Consider the following 19,789-nt stretch of genomic DNA (forward strand, 5'->3'; position numbering starts at 1 on the left):
TTATTTGCCAGAAGGGCAATTGAAAGGTTTAAGAACCATTGGTGTCAGACATCCTGAAGCCCTTAGTAGGTGAGCAAGTTAGAACTTACAGGGGAATCTGGGATGCCACGTGTACCCAGTTGTGGAAGGAGAAGCACGCTGGTAAACAAATGGAAAATCCTATGAGGAGTTCCCATCTTCGCAGGACTATCACCGAAAGTTTCTCACCATTGGTGTGTGTAGTCACTGTGGCCAATTAGCCTAGACATTTGGAAGATGGTTTGGGTATGGAGACCTACTCTGGGACTGTGCATGTGTCACCATATCAAATCACAAAGATGTTTAGAGAGAATACGTGCTGTTTAAGCTTGTTTCCCAAATCTTGCACAAATGCCTTGTTTGGTCAGTTGCACACACATACAGACAAGAGGATTTGGGGAAACCATTTCATATAGGAATTTAACAGTGAGAACTACCAATGTCATTTATTAGTTATGTCAGTCACATTGGATCGTTTACCAACCTTTCTGATCCTCTCCTTCCCTATCTATTTCTGTGTTGATGTGAAAGAAAGAGGTAATTAAAATCATCTTTATGGTTGTAAGTTAGCATTAAATGAGACAATAATGTGAAAAATTGATTATAGAATATAAACAACTTATGAAATTACTGCTATTAGATACATTCATTCAATTAGGGGATATTTACTGCTTAATCTATGGTAGGTTAGGAATCATCTAAACCCAGAGTTCATAGCAGTAAACTAAATGTGCAATATACATGTTATCATGAAGCTGAATCAGATAGGAATTAGGATTTTCAAGTGGAGACATAAAGTGGGAAACGGATAAAATGGATTTCAGGGGATAGATATAAGTTCAAGGTATACATTTGAGAGTTGTTTTATCTAGATAGCACTGAGAGTATTTAGGTTTGGCCGTGAATTAGCTAAGTTAATACAGATTAACTGAAGATGAAAAGGCTCAAAGACTGACTCAAGACACTTCAGAACTCAAGCATTAAACAAACAGAGAAGAACAAGCTACGAGACTGAAAAAGACCCTGAGGTCCAGATAATCAAATGGTAAAAGTTTTTGAGAAGCTAAGTGGGATATACTTTAACTTCTATTGACTTGGCTACTACTGCAATTGAGAATTTACCAGGGGCTTAGTAACATGAAAGTTGCAACCAGAATGGAATCGATATAAGAGAATGGAAAGAAGAATTTGCAGTGTGAAGGCAAACAGAAAAAAATATGGTGGTAATAAGTGGATGGGATGTCAAATGAAATTATATTCATATATGAGGATTCTCTAAAAGAGGACATAGAAACACACATTATGGAAAAACTATTATATGTATGGATTAGAAAATTTGTCCTGAAATTTATAATAATCTGTTATATCTGTACAGGAGCTAGTTTGAACAGTGAGAAGAGTAAGAAATCATTCTGAAAATGTCTCATTAGTGGTGAATTAAGCCTGTGAATATAGAGTGGATTGAATTTATACCTTTGAAAAGCTGATATAGAGAAGGGATGGAGGGAAGGGCAGTGTGAACACCAGATGTATGAATGAAGTGTAGCCGTCTTCTTGGAACTTACCATTGGAATACCCAAGATCTGTTCTCTTTATATTAATAAAAATAAAAGAAAAAGGGACAAAACAGCAACAGTAACAGAAAATACCTCTATTAGAACAATGTATGTTCTGTTAAAATTGAAATAATAACAAAAACAAAATTCATGGCAAAATCTGGATGGACAAATGGCAGACTTCTCAATGTTTATGAAAAGTTTATGATATTAATAACAAAGAATTCAGCAGTGTGCAAATTGACGAATAACTCGTTTTGCTGGGGACAAACTGACTTTGAAGATGAAGTCTGCAAGCAATAGCCATCTGCATAAATTTTCAGAGAAAACAATTACTTTTATTTGTGTTCCAAAAGAAGAACACCAACAACTAACAGGATAAGCTGGATAAACCACAGGTATCTGAATTGATTTGACTTAAGCCATTCTGACTGAAAAATTAAAGTCAGCAGAATATCTGCATCCTGAATATCAGATCAGCAATAGCCAAGAATAGAACTTTCTAAGGAAATCTAAGCAGGTGAGATCAAGATTCAGGAGCATTTTGTCAAAGAAATGTGAGAGGAAAATATTGGCCTGGAGGGCCTGGGGGCAGATGGAAAGTCCCTGGGTAGAGACAAAAGTTCCACTGAGAATAACTGTCCGAGGACTCACTCAAATGGGGCCAACCAATCAGAAAACACACACCTCTACGTCAAGCCCAGTCAGCACCACTCCTTATACTGCACTGGCCTTGGTTTGAGCGCGACTTCCCTAGCCCACTTCCTTGGGGACCAGTGAACCTCCCCAGGGAACAGACTCCAATAAAGCATGGTTTCATCATCATTGTGGTCTCAGTGGTCCTGCTGTGTTGGTTGGTTTTATTCTTGCAGAACAAAATAGTGCTTTACCAGAACAATGCTAAAGACCAAGCACAATCAAATCAATAGCTACTCAGAGGTAGAGGTGGTCCAGTCAAAGCACAACAGTTGAGTCAGGAGTGAAAGTCACAGCAACAGAGGATGCTTTAAGAAAGTTAGTCAAAGCTTCGGTAAATAAAACAACACACCTGGACAAGTCTCCCAGAAGAACAGTGCCCACGTGCATATTCTCACCGAGCAAAGAGCTTTAATGGGCAATCAGTGAGTATCCACTTACAGTCCTGATTTGGCTCTTCTAACTTATTGCACCCATTTTCCTTAATTTAATTAGGTGAAAAAATGCACTCAGATGGTTAAATTCCCAGGAGCTTCAAGTTCAAAATAGCTTGTGTAATTGCTTACAAAACTATCTTGAATTTGATGGAACTTATGTTGAAAAATGTGGTTTACATTTAAATTTCTATCATTAATCCTGTTGACATGATGGTAGAAGGAGCCTTTTTCCACACACACACACACACGCACACCAGCTGACTCCATTCTGTTAGCTGGGACTCCCAGGAAGATAGGAGCTCTATCCAGAGATGCACAGGTGTAAACCTGCTTCCTTTTCAGACATTTTTCTCTTGAATAAGAAAACTAAACTGAATGGCCATATCCAGCTATTTTTCCTAAATTTGTTCATCTAAATCATGTCAATATTCCTAGGAGTAAAATGAGCAAAAAAAGACAGGCTGATGGGGGGGGGGGAGTAACCAGAATAAGAATGGGAACAAAGGGCCAGCATTTTTGCACAATAAGCCAAGCCACTGCCTGCATTGCCCGCATCCCATATGAATGCGGGTAGAGTCCTGCCTGACACACCCACCACACTCTTTTCCCAGTGGAGGATGGTTCAAGAATTGCACAGCCTGAGACATTGTGGATATTTGAGAGTGAGTTATGGGATGTCCCTCCATCTCCATATCTTTCAGATTATATATATGCATATATATTACACACACATTACATATTATATGTGTATATATTATATATAATTTATATACATAATAATATACACTATATTATATGCATATATTATATATACATGCATACACAAATGCCAGCATTTTGGTATATAACAGGTAAAGCTGCCATCTGCAGTGCCTGAATCCCATATGGGTCCTGGTTTGCGTCTTAGTTACTGCACTCCTGTCCATTTCTTTGCTAATGGCTTGGGAAGGCAGCAGAAGTTGGCCCAGATGTTTGCTCACCTGCTATGCATGCAGGAGACCTGGAAGGAGGTTGTGGCTTCTTGCTTTGGCCTGTCCGGGGTGTGAACCAGAGAATGGAGAGATTTCTCACCGTGTCTGTCCTTTTCTCTAATGCAGAGAGAGAATATTTCTGAATGCACAGGAATATTCAGAGAAATTGAAAGCCAAGGGGATTTTGGTTGAGCAAATTGATCAATTTGATAGGGCACAACAGATTGAGGTGGAGAATTGGGGAAGAATGAGAGAGGGGTCAGACTGGAGGATGGGCAAGTAGTTTGGGATAATGGTCTTTGCTTTGTAGTACCTACGTACACGTAAAGGGTCAATTAGATAAATGTTTCTTTCTTGAGTAAAAGTTGCCTGGGGTCTAGGTGGGCCCAGGGAAATATCTGGGGTTGAATTTTGGTTCTGAAGAGACTGGTTTGATTCAGTCCCTGCCACGCCACATCCGGCCCAGTGCAGGGAGACTAAGTGCAGGGCTTCCAAAGACTGGTTCTGAAAAGGGCGATGACTTTCCGTAACAGGCAAAGGCGACTCTTGGTCTAAACCTTATGGGGAGAGTGAATGGCAACACCTAAAGTAGAACCGGAATCAGATGGGGAGAGCTCGGCCCCTCAGACTCTCCTTGAACATAGCTGGTGGACGAGCACAGTGGACCAGAGGAAAATGCCTCCTGGCACCTTCTGTTCGAAGCAGCACTGAGGCACTAGGGATAGTTTCACAGGTGGTAAGATTTTTCTCCTCGGATTGGCAGCCTGCAAATCATTTCCCATCTCTGCAACTTAAGAGGAAGCTGCGAAAGCCAACGGCAACCGGGGAGGAGGGACGGGGAGCTGTGTAACTCAGCTGGTCCTGACCATTTCCTTTCATTATGAAGGAGATCCCAGTGACTGCACGCTGTTACTTAAGCATCACAGTCATCAATCACCTGCTTCCTCAGGGGTGTCGGGGGAGTCGTCAGGCACGTGATAAAGCAGCCGGCTGCATGGGACCCACCTACCCACCCATCCATCCACTCAGCCAGCCACCCACCCACCCATCCATCACCCAGGGCCCTTCCTCCCTTTCCGGCTTACACTCAGCCTTCAGCTCGGGTCTCCAGGCCTTCAGCGCGCGCACCCACGGGCGGGGGCCGGCTGCTGCGGGACTGGGGCCGCCGCCCGGAGCTGCGAGAAGGTGGGGCAAGCCTCGAGGCCCGGGCGCTGTGGCGACGGCCCAGAGCCCCGCGCGTCCGAGCCGGCACCTTCGGATGCCCCGGCCCCACGTGACCCGCGCCTCCTCCCTGGCGCGCGCACGGGCCGGGCGTCTCGACTCCCGCGCGCGCTCGGCTGGTCCCAGATCCCAGGAGGAGCGGCGGAGGAGGGAGAGAGGGGAGGCTGGGCGGGAGGCGGTGAGGCGGCCCGGGGGAGCGGGCGCGGGCGGCGGCTGTCGGAGCCGCCTGTGCACGGGCGGCGGGCGGCGGCGAGGGTGGCGGTCGCCTTCAGCAGCACGAGCCCGGGCGGCGCGGCATCCGCATCCGCCGAGTGTGATGAAGCTGCCCTGCCTGGCTGCTCCTCTTGCAGCCAGCTGACACCGCCTGCACCCAGAGACCGCCGCGGGGCCGTGACCTTGGCTGAGGAGGTAAATAGGGGGGCAGCGGGAAGGGGAGGAGGCAGCGCTGCCCGGAGCCCGCCTGGCTCCTCTTCAGCCGCCGCTCAGTCGGTGCACGGCCGAGCCCGAGCGTCCGCCAGTGCGGGGCGGCCGCCTCCCCCAGGGAGCCCCGCTCCGGAGCTGGGCTGGGGCGCTGCGCTCACGCCGCGATCCGCGGTGCTGAAACTGCTGCCCGTAGCCGCCGGCCGCGTCGTGGGGCACGGGCTCGCCTGCCATTTGCTGCTGCCGAGGAGTCAGCCAAGCCGAGGAGCCGGAGCTGCTCTGCTTTCCCCTCCTCGGCTGTTTGCGCTCTTACCTCAGCAGTTAGATTTTCACCCTTGCGCGACCCTGTAAATTGGTCCAGGGCTTGACCTCCGTCCACTTCTGGCTTCCGGACCTCCTCTGGTGTCTTTTTTTTTTTTTTTTTTTTTTTTTCTTCTTCAAATATTAAGCAGGGTTCGGTCCTGACTTCCGAGGCGGAGTTGGGTGCGAGGAGAGGAGCCAGTGGCTGGCGGCGCAGGCAGGTGAAAGTAGGCAAACCGTGCACCCAGGTGCTGTGTGGGAGACCGGGGGCAATAGGGAGGACTTGTGCTGGGGAATGACGGGGGAATCGGGCCTCTCCGCCCGAGGAGCCCCAAGACAGACAGCTGGGAGTAAGTGTGCTGCCCCCCGGGCGGTGCTGTCTCTCCGCCCTTTTGGGAAAGAATCAGAAAGTGGAGCGGCAAGTGCAGGGAGAGGGAACTCCTTGCGCTACAGAAATAGTAACCTCAGGCTTTGGCCGTGACCATCCAACACTTTGTAAAGAAAAACGAGTCTGCAGAAATTTAGGTCGACTGAAACATAGGCAAATAGCTATTTTTAACTGGAAGGTCAGGGTTTCTTACCATTTCCTGGAGGTATTATAGGTGTCAACTCCTGTTTGCACCCTGTCCTGTGGCCCTTACCTCGGTATGCGCCAGGTGGGATGGGGGCTGTGATGATGTCAGCGCTGGGAAGCAGCCGCGCGGCTGGACTCTCACTGAGGTCTCTGACCCTTTTGCAGGGCAGCCTGGTGATTCTTACCTCTGAGCGTGGACCGAGGTGTGGGTGACATGGCCCAGGGGAACAATTATGGGCAGACCAGCAATGGTGTGGCAGATGAATCACCCAACATGCTGGTGTACCGAAAGGTAAGGCTTTCTGTCCTTTCTTGTAAAACGGGGGCACTTCTGGCTTGCTTGCTTTGGCTTCCTGTCTCGGTGTGCATCTGTACACACACCCCGATGGATTCCTCGCATCACCAAGGACGGCACTGCATAGTTCTTGATGGTTGGATACTTTCAAGTGATCCCTAGGTAGAGTAAGGAAATCGAGACTGACGCTTTTATAAGGGTTTGTCTGTCATCAGCAGTAACACCAAGTCGAGTGGGGGCATTTCAGATATTTTGCTTCTTATATATGTGATTTAATGGCATCCATGAAATTTTCATGACGCTTTTTTATATACTGTGTAAGCACTTGGGTTACGAAAATGTCTAGGAATATTTCCAGATATGAAAATGGTCTGCTAGACAGTTCTGTGGCAAGACTGGATGAGCCTATGTCAGTGTATGTGGCTGAATGATTTTTTTCTCCTTGCTACTCAGCTGTGTGTTGGTCTTAGCCTATATCACTTTTGACTTTGTTTTATTTCAATGATTTAGCTCATGGATATTTATGTTCTTGGGTCTGTAAATACACAATCTATGCCAGGTCTTTTTTTCTTCTTTTTTTAGCCACTATCCGATGTGAGAGTTTTATGCATGAAGTAGCGGAGCTGTCAGCGACAAAGTTCTAGACATTTAATCGCTGTAATAAAGATGCATTTGACAATTGCCTGGGCTTCAGATTGTTTGCTTAGGTAATTTCACACTGCTTTTAATCAGCGATGTTATTAAGATTAAGGGTCCTTTAGCTTCTGTACCACTAGGCTTTTATTGCACTTTATGCTAGGATTATTTTTCTTTATCATTTTATCTGGATTGTTTATTGGGCTAGATTTCTTTAGTTTACACTAACAATGGTAAAAAGGAAATCATCCTTGAAGGAAGTTGTTAAAGGTTTTGGTCAGGTGAGTCTACTACAGAACCCAGGAGTTGGCACTTGTGTTTTCACAGAGAGGCTCAGAGATTATTGGGAATGAAGAGGAAAGCCTTTTGCTACCTTGTAGCCTAGAGTCGTTAAAAGGCAGTCGTGAATGTGTGTTGGCGGGAATATTGCTTTGCTTTTATGAGAAAAAGTACTGGCATTTGAACCTAATTCCAACTGCTTTCTACTCTGGCCTTGTGGACACTGCTATATTTTGCACGAGATTTGCATGTCTGTGACAATGCAGTGTGATGAGAAGGAAAAATTTGGGATTAGTTTTCTATTTTAGTCTTAATCATTCCAACTGAATAGATCAGGAAAATAATCCACTAGAGGCTGAACTATTACTATTGCAATCCTGTGTTGACTGAAATAACTGGTTATGTGCTTAATCTATATAGAGATGTTTTGGAAAAAACATTTTGGGGCATTTAGGCTCTTCTATATAAGTTACACTAATTTCTAATACTTAGGTGGCTGCATATTTTAATATGCTAGATGTGTGTGTGTAATCTAGAGAACTGGATTTTTGGGTGAAGGATGATGGTAGCAAGGACTTTAGTTGGGTCAAGACACATAGGATAGATATAGAGGATCTATTTCTTTATGAAAGGTTAAGGAGTAAAATAATCACACTCCTATTATTCTGGTTAAATATAAACTTGGCATCACCAGTGTGTCTCATTTAGTTAATCATCCTGAGAACAAATAGAATGAGAAGACAGTGGACTCAGAAATGCTTTCTTGATGTCCTTTTGAAATTGCTCTATAAATTGTGGCTAGCATCAAACTGCTGTTCTGCTTTTAAGTGAACAGACTGTGATGGGATTAGGGAAAGGCTGTGATGCCTCTTCAAGCATTGCTATTTTGTTAGGTAAGCTAGGGAATGCTATTTTCATTTTGGCCTCATTTTATTACCTCTTTGTTTAGGGTTGATGATACATATAACTGATTTTTCAGGTAAAGATTCCCTGATAAATCATTATGGGAATAAATGCCTTAGTTCAAGTGAATTGTACTCAAAATGCTCAACTGTGGATTCATGCTTTTAATCTCTGTACATGTATTTTTGTTTTTATTTGGGATATAAATAATATGGAAACAGTACCAGATAATTGCAAAGAGACACAATATCCATGGTTACGATTTTCTAGTTACCAAGTCAAATAGTGCATATCTTTGAGCTTTATTTTATTTGTGTGTAAGACAGGGTGTATAGAGAGATGAGAGAGAGGAAAAGGAAGAAGTCTTCCATATTCTGGCTAATTTATTGCTTTAGATGACCAAAGTAGCCCAGATTGGGCCAGAAGGAAGCCAGGAGCCTGCAACACCATCCAGATGTCCTGCGTGGTGGTAGGCACCCACGCAAGTGGACCGCCATCCACTACCTTCCCAGATGCATGAGCAAGGAGCTGGATTGGAGGAAGAACAGCTGAGACTTAAACCAGTGCTCCAATAGAAGATGCATGTGTTGCAGGCAGCTGCTTCACCCACCAATGCTGGTCCTGTTCCATGAGTTTGTATGCACATATGACACTATGGATATCAGGTGACCTTTGGCCTCCCATTGTTTTGTATCTTATATGGGTCTTTTATTATCTTCTTGGTGGTGGCAAATTTTAATGTGAAGATCAGCAAAGTGATTGGAGAGTTTAAATGTATGGGTTAGGTTATTTCAATTTCCTCATTCATTAAAGATTAATCTCTAAATCACGGTACTAGTAATCAGAAAGTCCATCAAACTGATGAATAGCTTCATTCCCAACTGTAGACTGCTTAACAGAAGCTGAGAGGATGGACAAATTGCTATTTTATTGACTCATGCCAGTTTTTCCCTTGTGCTTTCCTGTTGAAATCAAGTTCCACAACATGTTCTGTGGCCACATCCATGGATTTTCACCATTTCTGCTAGCCCCTGTCCGTCCTCCTTCAGTTTTACTGCTATGGATTCTGCTGCTTTACAGTCAGAGTAGCAATGTTGTTTCCATTGTATTTTCGTAGGTTGTGAGTGTTACTCATGAACATCCCCATGAGGATAGAAACTAGTTGATGGTTCCCAAAGTGGAATACCCAGAAATGCTGGGTGGCATGAGTTTCCTGTATTTGATGTTCTCTCTCTCTCTCTCATCATGATTGTCCTCAGATGAGTTGCCTGATTTCCTTCAAACAATGGAAAATTTTCATGATTCTTCTGTCTGTGGAGCAGTTCGTAGTGTAGAATTGGGGCCAGAGTTGTGGCATAGCTGCTTAAACCAGTGCATGTGATGCTGGCGTTTAATATGGATGCCATTAGTGTCCCTACTGCTCGAGCTGATCCTGCGCCCTGCTGTGCATGTGAAGGCAGTTGAAGATTTTGACCATTGTGCCCATATGGAGAGAAAGTGAACCAGTGGATCGACGTTCCCTCCTTTCTGCACGTGCTCTCTGTGTCTCTGTCTCTCCCTCCCTCTCTGTAATTCTCTTTCAAACGAATACATCTTCTGTTAAAATGTGGAGTGGATCCATTCTGACTCAGAGTGAGTGTCATACAGGGAAGGTGTCAAGGGACAGTAATGTCTCCTGCTGATTAAGGTTAGTGAATGTGGGTCAGTCTCAAATGTTTGCTGGAAGCTTTTTAGCATAAGATCAGGAGTTTCTTACAAAGCTCATTTACTGTCACAGGTGCATTTCAAAACATCCTTTTGGGTCAAATATTTTGCTTTACAAAGTTAAGGAAAATATTTATTTTAATTGTAGACTGACAGAGAGAGAGGGAGAGACACACACAGAGAAAGGAAGTATTCCATTCACAGGTTGACTTCAAGATGCCTGCAAGAGTTGAAGCTGGGACAAGCCAGAGCTAGGATCCAGATTCCAGGAGCCAGGTGCCAGGTGCCAGGTGCCAGGAAGCTCATCTAGATCTCCCACATGGGTGATGGGGAGCCAAATATTTGGACTATCCATTACTGCATTCTCAGGCTGATTATCAAGGAACTGTGCTGCAATAAGGGTGTTGGTGTCATAGTGGCTTAGACCATTGTGCCACAAGGCTGGCTCCTGTTTTATCAACTTTTTAGTTTATATTGCTGCTTTTTTTTATTTTCAGAAGCAGGTGATTGAAATAGTTCATATTGTTTGATTTATTCCAGGGAAACTTATTCAAAAGTATTTTTATTTTCAGCATCTTGAAGCATTTGAAGAGGTGACAAGTTAGAGCTGTTCTGTTTTAAACCAATGAGTCTTAAACTTTGCTCCCATTTTTGGTCTTCTTTGGAGGAGAGTCTCATTCATGGGGGAAGCACTGGATGTAATGGATAGCTGTCAGATCCCAGGATCGGGGATACACACTGCAAATTTGGTGTCTGGCCAGCGTACCGCCCACTAGACAGTGCACATCACTTTTTGTCCAGCAGCTTTATTTGAAAAACAGAATTTCTAGGGCACCTTGGGGCTGCTACTTCAAATTGGTGGGATGTTGATTTCTCACAAGCAAAAATGCTCAAAATGTCCAATAATTTCTGATATTATTGCAGCAACTGTTTATGCTCCAGCTGTCAGGAAAGAAAATGAAAATGTTTTTCTCCTTCATTATGCCCTGCGAATGAACATGCTTTTGGAAATAACAAACCCATCAGCTTCACGGTACATCTCCCTGTCACCTTCCCTTCCATTTTTCTCTTCATTTCTTTCTCCTATCCTCCACTTCACTCCTCTCCATATACACAGTTTCTTCCTTCTGTTTCTTTACATTTTTTTTTCTTTTCAGAAAAGGCTTAAGATTGAAGATATAGTGTTCACTAATATACTTTTGTTTTTAGTTGTAAAAGAGAGACCAGTGTCTTTGGGAGAAGAGAATAGATACTGGCCTAGTGTGTGTATCATTATACATAGGCACTTGGATACAGACATTTAAAAATATTTGTTTATTTTACTTGAAAAGCAGATTTGTAGAGAGAGAAAAAGTGAGAGATCTTCCAGCCACTGGTTCACTTGGCCATAGGAAAGTCTGAAGCCAGGAGCCTGGTGCTTATCTGGATCTCCTACATGGCTTCAGGGTCCCAAGGCCTTGGGTCATCCTCTGCTGCCTTCCCAGATCGCCAACACAGAGCTAGATGGAAAGTAGATCAGCCTAGAATATGAACTGGGTGCCCATATGGGATGCCAGCACCACATGGTAGAAAGTTAGCTGACCATACCACTGTGTCGGCCCCTCTTCTGAACATTTCTAAAATGGAGTTTTTGATTTAATTCTGATTTAAAAATATTTACTTATCTGATGGCCCAGTGCGATAGCCTAGCAGCTAAAGTCCTCATCTTGAATGCGCCAGGATCCCATGTGGATGCTGGTTCTAATCTCTGCAGCCCTGCTTCCCATCTAGCTCCTTGCTTGTGGCCTGGGAAAGCAGCGGAGGACAGTCCAAGGCCTTGGAACCCTGCACCTGCGTGCAAGACCTGGAATTCCTGGCTTAGGATTGACTCAGCTCCGTTTGTTGTGGCCACCTGGGGAGTGAATCATCGGATGGAAGATCTTCCTCTCTGTCTCTCCTCCTCTCTGTATGTCTGCCTTTCCGATAAAAATAAATATATAAATAAATTTTAAAAATGTATTTATTTGAAAGGTAGAGTTAAGTAGAGCAGAGAGAGCAGAGAGAGAGAGAGGCTTTCTGTCCATTGACTCCCCACTTTCACTACCCAAGTGGTCACGACAGCCTGGATTTGGTAAGGCTGAGGCAGGGCCTCAGGGACTCCAACTGGATCGATCTTCCATGTTTGTGCGTTAGTCCAAGTAGTTGGATTTTTCTTTGACTGTTTCTCTGGGTACATTAACAGTGATCTAGACTGGAAGTGCAACAGGCAGGACTTGAACTGGTACCCATTTGGGATGCTGACATTACAAGTAGTGGCTGAACTTGCTGTTCTACAATATTGGCCCTAAGTTTGATTATTTGAAATCATCTTTCTGGATCAAGAGATGGTGTCTACCATAAATACATTTAATTCTGCATTTCCCTCTGTCAATGTGGGTACAGACCTGTGTGCTGGGAAGATTAGGACCAACAGCTGCGATATTAACACTGAGAAATAGAGGGAAGCATTTTTGATTGATAGCTTAATGGTGGATTGTGGGTAATAATTAACTTGTGTTCAGAGCAGAAAAGGCTAGCATGGTTGAAATCTTTCCTTACTCATTGTTGCTTGTCAGTGCTATTTGTGGGATTAAGATAAGGACGTGTGGTCTGAATTTTATTTTCTTTCATCTCCATCTCCAGTCTTCCTGAATGTAATTGATCACAGCAAAGTGCAGATGTACAAAAGAGAAGATATCTAGGGATTTTATTTTCTTCTAATAGTCTTTGTGGTTCTACTGATTGATGGAGAGAAGAGATATTTTTAGGCAATGTGGGTGATACAATGTGATCACTGTGGAGAATATGGTAATATTTTGGAATTGGCCAGTATAATAACTTTTATAAATGTTATGTCTCTGTGAAAGCAGGATTGTAGAAAATAAGCAGCACAAATAATTGGCCCTTGCTCCCACTTCGTAGCAGTGATAAGGAGGTATTTGAATGTCAGGGTTACTGAGACTTTTTTCCTACAAAATACCAATCTATTTATACAGTCATTGTAAACAGAAGAGTGGGTACTCAGTTCCTGGGGAAAAAAGGCCTGACATTTGCCAGAGGCAATAGAAAAATTTAAGTTGCCTGTTTAAAAAACTCTCTTTGTCTGTGTATAACTAAATTAACTAAGTCTCAGGACATGGAATCTCTAATAGACAACTATGACCTCAACTCCAATCCCATTGAAATGGCCACATGATCCAGACTGGAAAATCTTTTAGCTGGGGGACTATCTAGAAAGTTAAATTGTTAATCTTTCTTCTAGAAAAATATGTAGGAAAATGGGAAAAGGAAATTTTATCACGTTAAATGGTTTGTTTAAGATTTATTTATTTTTATTGGAAAGGCAGATTTACAGAGAGGAGAAACAGAGAGAGACATTTTCTGTCTGCTGGTTGATTCCCCAAGTGGCCACAATGGCTAGAGCCGAGCTGATCTAAAAGCCAGGAGCAAGGAGCCTCCTTTGCACCTCCCACCTGGGTTCAGGGTACCGAGGCCTTTGAACCACCTATGCTTTTGCAGGCCACAAGCAGGGTTCTGGATGGGAAGCGAAGCACATGGACATGAACCGACACCTATGTGCGATCCTGTCACTTGCATGGGAAGGAATGACTAAGAGACAATATGCCAGGCTCAAGGTAGTAGGTTTTTAAAGATGTCTGTAAGGTGGTTAGCAAATAAAAGTTTTTTTAGGGTTAAGTGTGTTGAAATTTAAGGAACATGTGTTCTGGAATTTTGAAGTTTTTTGGGGGGGGTTAAATGTTTAAATTTGAGAGGAAGAATGGAGTAGAAGGAGAGAAGGATGGAAGGAGTTAGTGCAAAATTAAGAGAGAAAGAGAGTGCTGCCATCCCTTTGTTTATTGTCCAAATGGCCACAACTTTTGGGGTTGGGCCAAACTGAAGCCAGCAACTAGGAACTCAATCCATGTCTTCCATGAGGTGACAAGAAAACTGGTCACTTCATTATCAGTGACTCTCAGGTTCTGCATTGGCAGAAAGCTGCAATGAGAAACAAAGCCTATGTGATACCTGCTGGCATGTGTTGTAGCTGGGTCTGGGAGCCAGCCATGTAGGGGTTCTGGAGGGGCGCCCAATGAGGCCAGGGTACCTACCCACTGTTGGGCGTGAGGACTGGGGTTGTGGGTGGGTTGAGTCCAACCACTGTACCCAACAGTGCTTGCTGGAGCTGGGGGTTGACCTGGTAGGGATTTTGGAGGTTCCCTCCCCACTCCAACCAAGCCAACACACCCACAGATATGTATGGGAGATAAGGCATACCAAGGATGGCCAGAACTGGGACTTGGGGCAGGTTAGATAGGGTGACATGGTCAGAAGTGGGCCTCCTGAATCACGTGAGTACATTAGACTGATGGCATCCACAATCCCAGGCCTTGGAACTTGCACAAAGAGAACAATGAAGAGCCTGTGAGGACAGATGGAATATGTCACCTTTTATACAGTGATGACTTAAGTGACACCCCCAGGACATCCTCCCAGGGACCCCTGAGATGGCTTCAGCAGATCATCTGCATTCCTTACCACTAAAATCTGACAAGAAGGAGTGGTGTACCTTCTTCCTCCTACTCCACCCACCAACGACACGTCTCTCACCCCTCCTTTCTTCCTTGACCCTCTCCATTGCTACTGGAGTCCATGGATCTGCAATCCTCATCCCCTCACCTTTGGAATGGACATTAATAAACTGTTTTGCTATGAAAAAAGTGGAGATACAGGTACTCCAATATGGGACATGGGTGTCTTAATTGGGGTCTTAACTGGTAGGCCAGGTACCTGCTGCAAAGTTTTGGCTTTAAATCTCAGCTCTGCCACTATTTAGTTATGTGGCTGTTGCTTAGCAACCTAAATTCATTTTATTTCAGTTTCCTTTTCTATGAAATGATGAAAAGTAAGAAAAGTTCATTTAAAGGATGATTGATGATAAAATGAGATAACCTAGGTAAAATTTCTTGTATAGAACCTAGCATCTACTATGTTTTTGAAAAATATTATAATAGTATCTTACTTCTTATTGATTTGTTGAAAAAGATTTCAAGCATCTGATATGTGGCAGGTGGTGTTAAATAGGTTGTCATATTTTTGATAACAATTAAAAAATGAACTTTTTAATGCCTCTGGTCATATCTCCCTATTAGTGTCAAGAGGTAGATTCTTGTAGGGTGTTTAGTAATATCATTTTTATGACGCTTAATGTCCTTATATTGTATATTTCGACATATTCACCTTCTTTTATTAGTTAATAATAATACTGTTTGTCTTGCTTTATGTGTCTTTGAAATCTGCACAATTACATGGTTGTCATAGAAATTAAATAAAACTTTAGAATGCACGAATTTCAAGGATGAGAGTTCAGAATCTATTTCCTTTTTCATTTAGCAGACTATGAAAAATTTTAAAAATTTATTTGAAAGGCAGATTTACAGAGAGAAACAGAGACAGATTGAGTGGTCTTCCATGCCCTGGTTCACTGCCCTGCAACAGCTGGAGCTGAGCTGCTCCAAAACCAGGCACCAAGAGCATCTTCTGGGTCTCCCACGTGAGTCCAGCATCCCAAGGCTTTGGACCATCCTCTGCTGCTTTCCCAGGCCATTTGCCGGCTGCTGGAAGGGAAGTGGAACAGCTGGCACACAAACTGGTGCCTGTTTGGGATGCTGGCACTGCAGGTGCAGGAGTAGTCTTGTTTTCCATTGTGCCAACTTTGGTTATGAAATTTAAGGTCAGAGAAGTAACACAATTGATCTTGCATCACATGGCCTGAATCTAGGGCCTCATTTAATTATCCTTCTGTGACTTTACTTCAGATGAATAGATCAGGGCTGTGCATTTGGCCTGGGGCGACTTGGACTCCTGCATGCCAGAGTGGACTTCCTAGGTTTGATTTTAAGTTCTACTCCTGTTTTCTTTTTTCATCTAATGCACAGTCTGGAGGATAGCAGTGATGGATCAGGTAATTGGGTTCCCACACACAGGTGGGAAACGCTGAGTTCTTGGCACCTGGCTTTGGCCTCACTCAGTCCTGGTCCATCATTGGCTGTTGTAGGTGTTAGGGATTGAACCAGCAGGTTGGAATCTTCTCTCTCTTTTTCCTTCTGTTTGCCTCTCTGCGTCTTCAATAAACAGTTTTAGAAATTTGTGTAGTTAATTTAAAAAAATTCTCCTTTACTTCTATTAATTTGAAGTACCCAGAGACACACACAGGAAGCAAAATGTGTGTGTGTGTGTGTGTGTGTATGAGAGAAAGAGAGAGAGAGAGAGAGAGAGAGAGAGAGAACGAGCTCCCATATTCTGATTCGTGGTTACAGCAGCTGGGTCCAACAATGAGGTATAAACAGTGAGGATAGAACTCACTCTCATAAATGTGACAATGTCAGGATGCTGGACTTCGCAGTGGAGGACGAAATTGAATACAGTGTTCTGCTATTACAGGAAATATCTATCCCTGAGCAACTTCTCACGTCACTGGCTAAGCTGAAGACTGTGTGCTAAGGACTGAATGGAGAGGACAGTAGGAGTTTAGTTGCGTTCCCTACACTTTGGCTCTGCCTTGACTGTGCCTCAAGAGGCTGCATTTCTGATAAGCTCTGAGGATGGAGTTGTAGACAACACGTATCTACTTGTAGCCATTTCTGAGCTTATTTTTCAGTGACAAAGACAGATGTCACAAAACTCATCTTTGAGTGATTAATGCCGTGATAGCGGAAGAAGTGGGTGACAGGAAAATGCATGTATTTTTGTTCATCTAGTTTCTAAAATTAATGGTATGTTTATCTCTGCCAACAGTTGTGAATGCTTAGCATAGTGTCTAAGGTCTAACAGCTTCTAACACATACGAGATGTGTAGTAAAATGAATGAAATTGAGTTAAGTGAGTGCTGAAAACTCTCTGGCTGTGCAGAGATAAATGAGACAAAGATGCTGACGTTAACCCTTACACAACCCTTAGACAGCCTCTTTGCAGAAGTTCTCACTCAGGCTTCCCTAATTCTGGCAAGTTAGCATCGACGAGGCTATCTAAAGTAGCTAGCAAAGGGACTAGGAAGAGAGAGATGTACTCACGAAATTTGAGGATTTCAAGTTAGACTGCCAATGTTGAAAATGCATCTTACAGACTTCAAATGACTTTGCCTCTTTGATCTTCCGTTTCGATTCCTCTTGAGTAGAACAGGGATGACAGTAGCACAGTAGTGCTGAAATTATACCAACAGTGCTGATACAGTTTGGACGTACAGAAACTTTGCAGTGCGAGGTAACTGTGGATTACAGGTGCTGGGAAAAGGACTTAGGTTTCCCCACAAAATGACAACTGAGGAATATTTCCCTGAGAAAATTTTTTGTTTAATGTGTTTTAGAATTTGCTGCTCTTCATCGACTCTTATTCATTTAAAACTGTTCCATACGTTAAATAGACAGTATAGCAGTAAGAGTAGTTCATTATGATACCGTTAAAAAGTACCAAAGAAGATAATATAACCAACATTCATGTATGTACTAGATAATATGAACAATTATTAGCTACAGGTAAATCTTGTTTTTTAGTTTTAAATTTCTTTCATTATTCATTCAATTGCTTATTCCACCGTCTTCCACTTTGCTTTATGTAGTATTGAGAAATATCTTATTTTGGATACGAATATTTTAATATTTATTTAAAATAATGTTTTCATTTCTGACTCTTGGCTTTGACCTGGCTCAGCCTACTCTGTTGCTGACTTTTTCTGGGGGTTGGAGGTAGGGAATGAGTGGATAAGAAAGCTTTCTCTTTCTGTGTCTATATTTTCTTTTTCTATCCCTCCCTACTTCTGTCCACTGTCTCAAACAAAAACATGTTGAACATTTTGAAAATGGGGCTGAAGCATATTTGGTGTCCCATAAATGATGGTTATATCCAAATCCAATTTCCTCTACAAAATAATGCTGCTGACATGTGGCTGCCCAGTTCAGGGATGCTTACGTCAGTTCAGTTGCTGTGACGGGGGCTTCACTGTAGTGTCTGCTAAAACTGCCCTTTGCGCTTTGCTGGTCTCTCTGGATTTAGCCCCTTCTGTCACTGGTGTTTTCATTTCTGCTTCCATCTCTTTTCTCCTTTTTAAAAAGTTTTGTGTTATTATTACTTTTATTTAAAATAAAGCTTTTTCACAGAGAAGGAGACTCACTGAGAGAGAGAGAGCATTAGAGAGAGAGACAGAGTGAATGATCTTCCATCTACTGGTTCACTCTGAATGACTGCAGCAGAGCTCATCTGAAACCAGGAGCCAGGACCTTCATCTTGGTCTCCCACACAGGTGCAAGGACCCAAGGACTTGAGCCATCCTCTGCTGTCTCCCCAAACCATTAGTAGGGAGCTAGATGGGAAGTGAGCAGCCAGGACATGAACCAATGCCCCTATGGGATGCTAGTGCCACAGGCAGAGGATTAGTTTGCTATACCACAGCACCAGAATTTACATTTATATAGTATTTATAATTATAGAGTATTCACTATATATTTGAATAAAAAGAGACATTTGGTTATCACTAAAAAGCTACTGTTGGACTGCTATAGAAAGACAATTAAAAAAAGGTTTATTTATTTATTTATTTATTTTTATTGGAAAGTCAGATTTACAGAGTGAGGAGAGACAGAAAGATTCTCTATCCGCTGGTTTTCTCCTCAAGTGGCTACAGTGGCTGAAGCTGAGCCAATCTGAAGCCAGGATCCAGGAGCTTCTTCTGGGTGTCCGATGTAGATGTAGGATCCCAAGGCCTTGGGCTGTCCTTGACTGCTTTCCCAGGCCGCAGGCAGGCAGCTGGATTGGAAGTGGAGCAGCTGGGATATGAACTGGTACTCATATGGGATACTGACACATGCAAGGTGAGGATTTTAGCTACTATGCTATCGCATTAGGTCTAGATAGATAATTTTAAATGAATCTTTCCTTTTGTTTTAAACTCTTTTTATGCAGTTATGCTGTTAATACTATTCCTTTTAACTGATTTAAAATTCCTTGAAATTAAGTATTAGTAGTAAGTAAGTATTCCATCAACTAGGAAAGAAATTTTAAAGGCTTCAATCAGAAGCAATTCTAACTCTCTCCATTAAATAGCATAACCTACAGTGTTAAAACTTGGGTGATATTCTTAACATAAAATTTCACTCAAATTAGTTTATTTTCTGTGAATCTGTTTGCTTGAGTTTAAGCTCATGGCAAACCACACTGTTCTTTCTGTTTCTTTGTTCCTTCTGTAAGGAGGGGACACCCATTTTTCACGGAAGCCCATTACCTCTCAAATTAAGATTGTGTTTTTCAGACCTCCAAGCAGCTGGACATGGCCATGTGATATACTCCGGCCCATGTGGTGTAAAGGAATGTGATGTAGTGTTTGAGAATTGCCTTTCTGTTCTTACCTGCTATCCCTTCCTCCTGGCTGTAATGCAGCCGTTTTGCTCAGGAGGTGAGCCTGAGGGCATGGTGTAGGACAGTGCAGTGCCCCTGGACTCCTGATGAGGAGGGTAGATATGCCAGCCCACATTGCCTACGTAGACTCTGATGTTTGAGATGGCTTAGTTTATGTCTTCTTTGAAAAACTGTGGTTGAAGTTTTCTGTCACTTGTAACCAAAATGAAAAATACCCAAAATGAAACTGTAGCCAAGACCTTTTATTTTCAGTCTCTAAGATAGTAATAGAACTTACGTTTCATTTAGAACCTACATCTTTTGCTTTATTTTGTGAACAATCTATTTGTTAGGAATATAATTTAATTTATTTT

At 42.9% G+C, this 19,789-nt stretch overlaps 1 protein-coding gene across 6 annotated transcripts in view; it reads left to right on the plus strand.

The window, feature by feature from the left end:
- Positions 1-4,973: 4,973 nt before the first annotated feature.
- The window catches only part of RGS7 (regulator of G protein signaling 7), a 355,504-nt gene continuing 340,688 nt past the window's right edge, over positions 4,974-19,789 (plus strand). For 4 of the 6 annotated variants that reach the window (XM_040967779.1, XM_040967778.1, XM_040967780.1 and 1 more), the window contains exon 1: positions 6,408-6,485. In XM_040967779.1, coding sequence (XP_040823713.1) covers positions 6,408-6,485 — 78 coding nt within the window. Of the gene's footprint in view, positions 5,308-6,358; positions 6,486-19,789 lie in introns of those variants that run through there. The other 2 variants (XM_040967774.1, XM_040967775.1) reach the window with 1 other exon arrangement.

This window comes from Ochotona curzoniae, unplaced genomic scaffold (assembly GCF_017591425.1).
Source record: "Ochotona curzoniae isolate NIBS_2020 unplaced genomic scaffold, NIBS_Ocur_1.0 scaffold_4683, whole genome shotgun sequence".
Lineage (NCBI taxonomy): Eukaryota > Metazoa > Chordata > Mammalia > Lagomorpha > Ochotonidae > Ochotona > Ochotona curzoniae.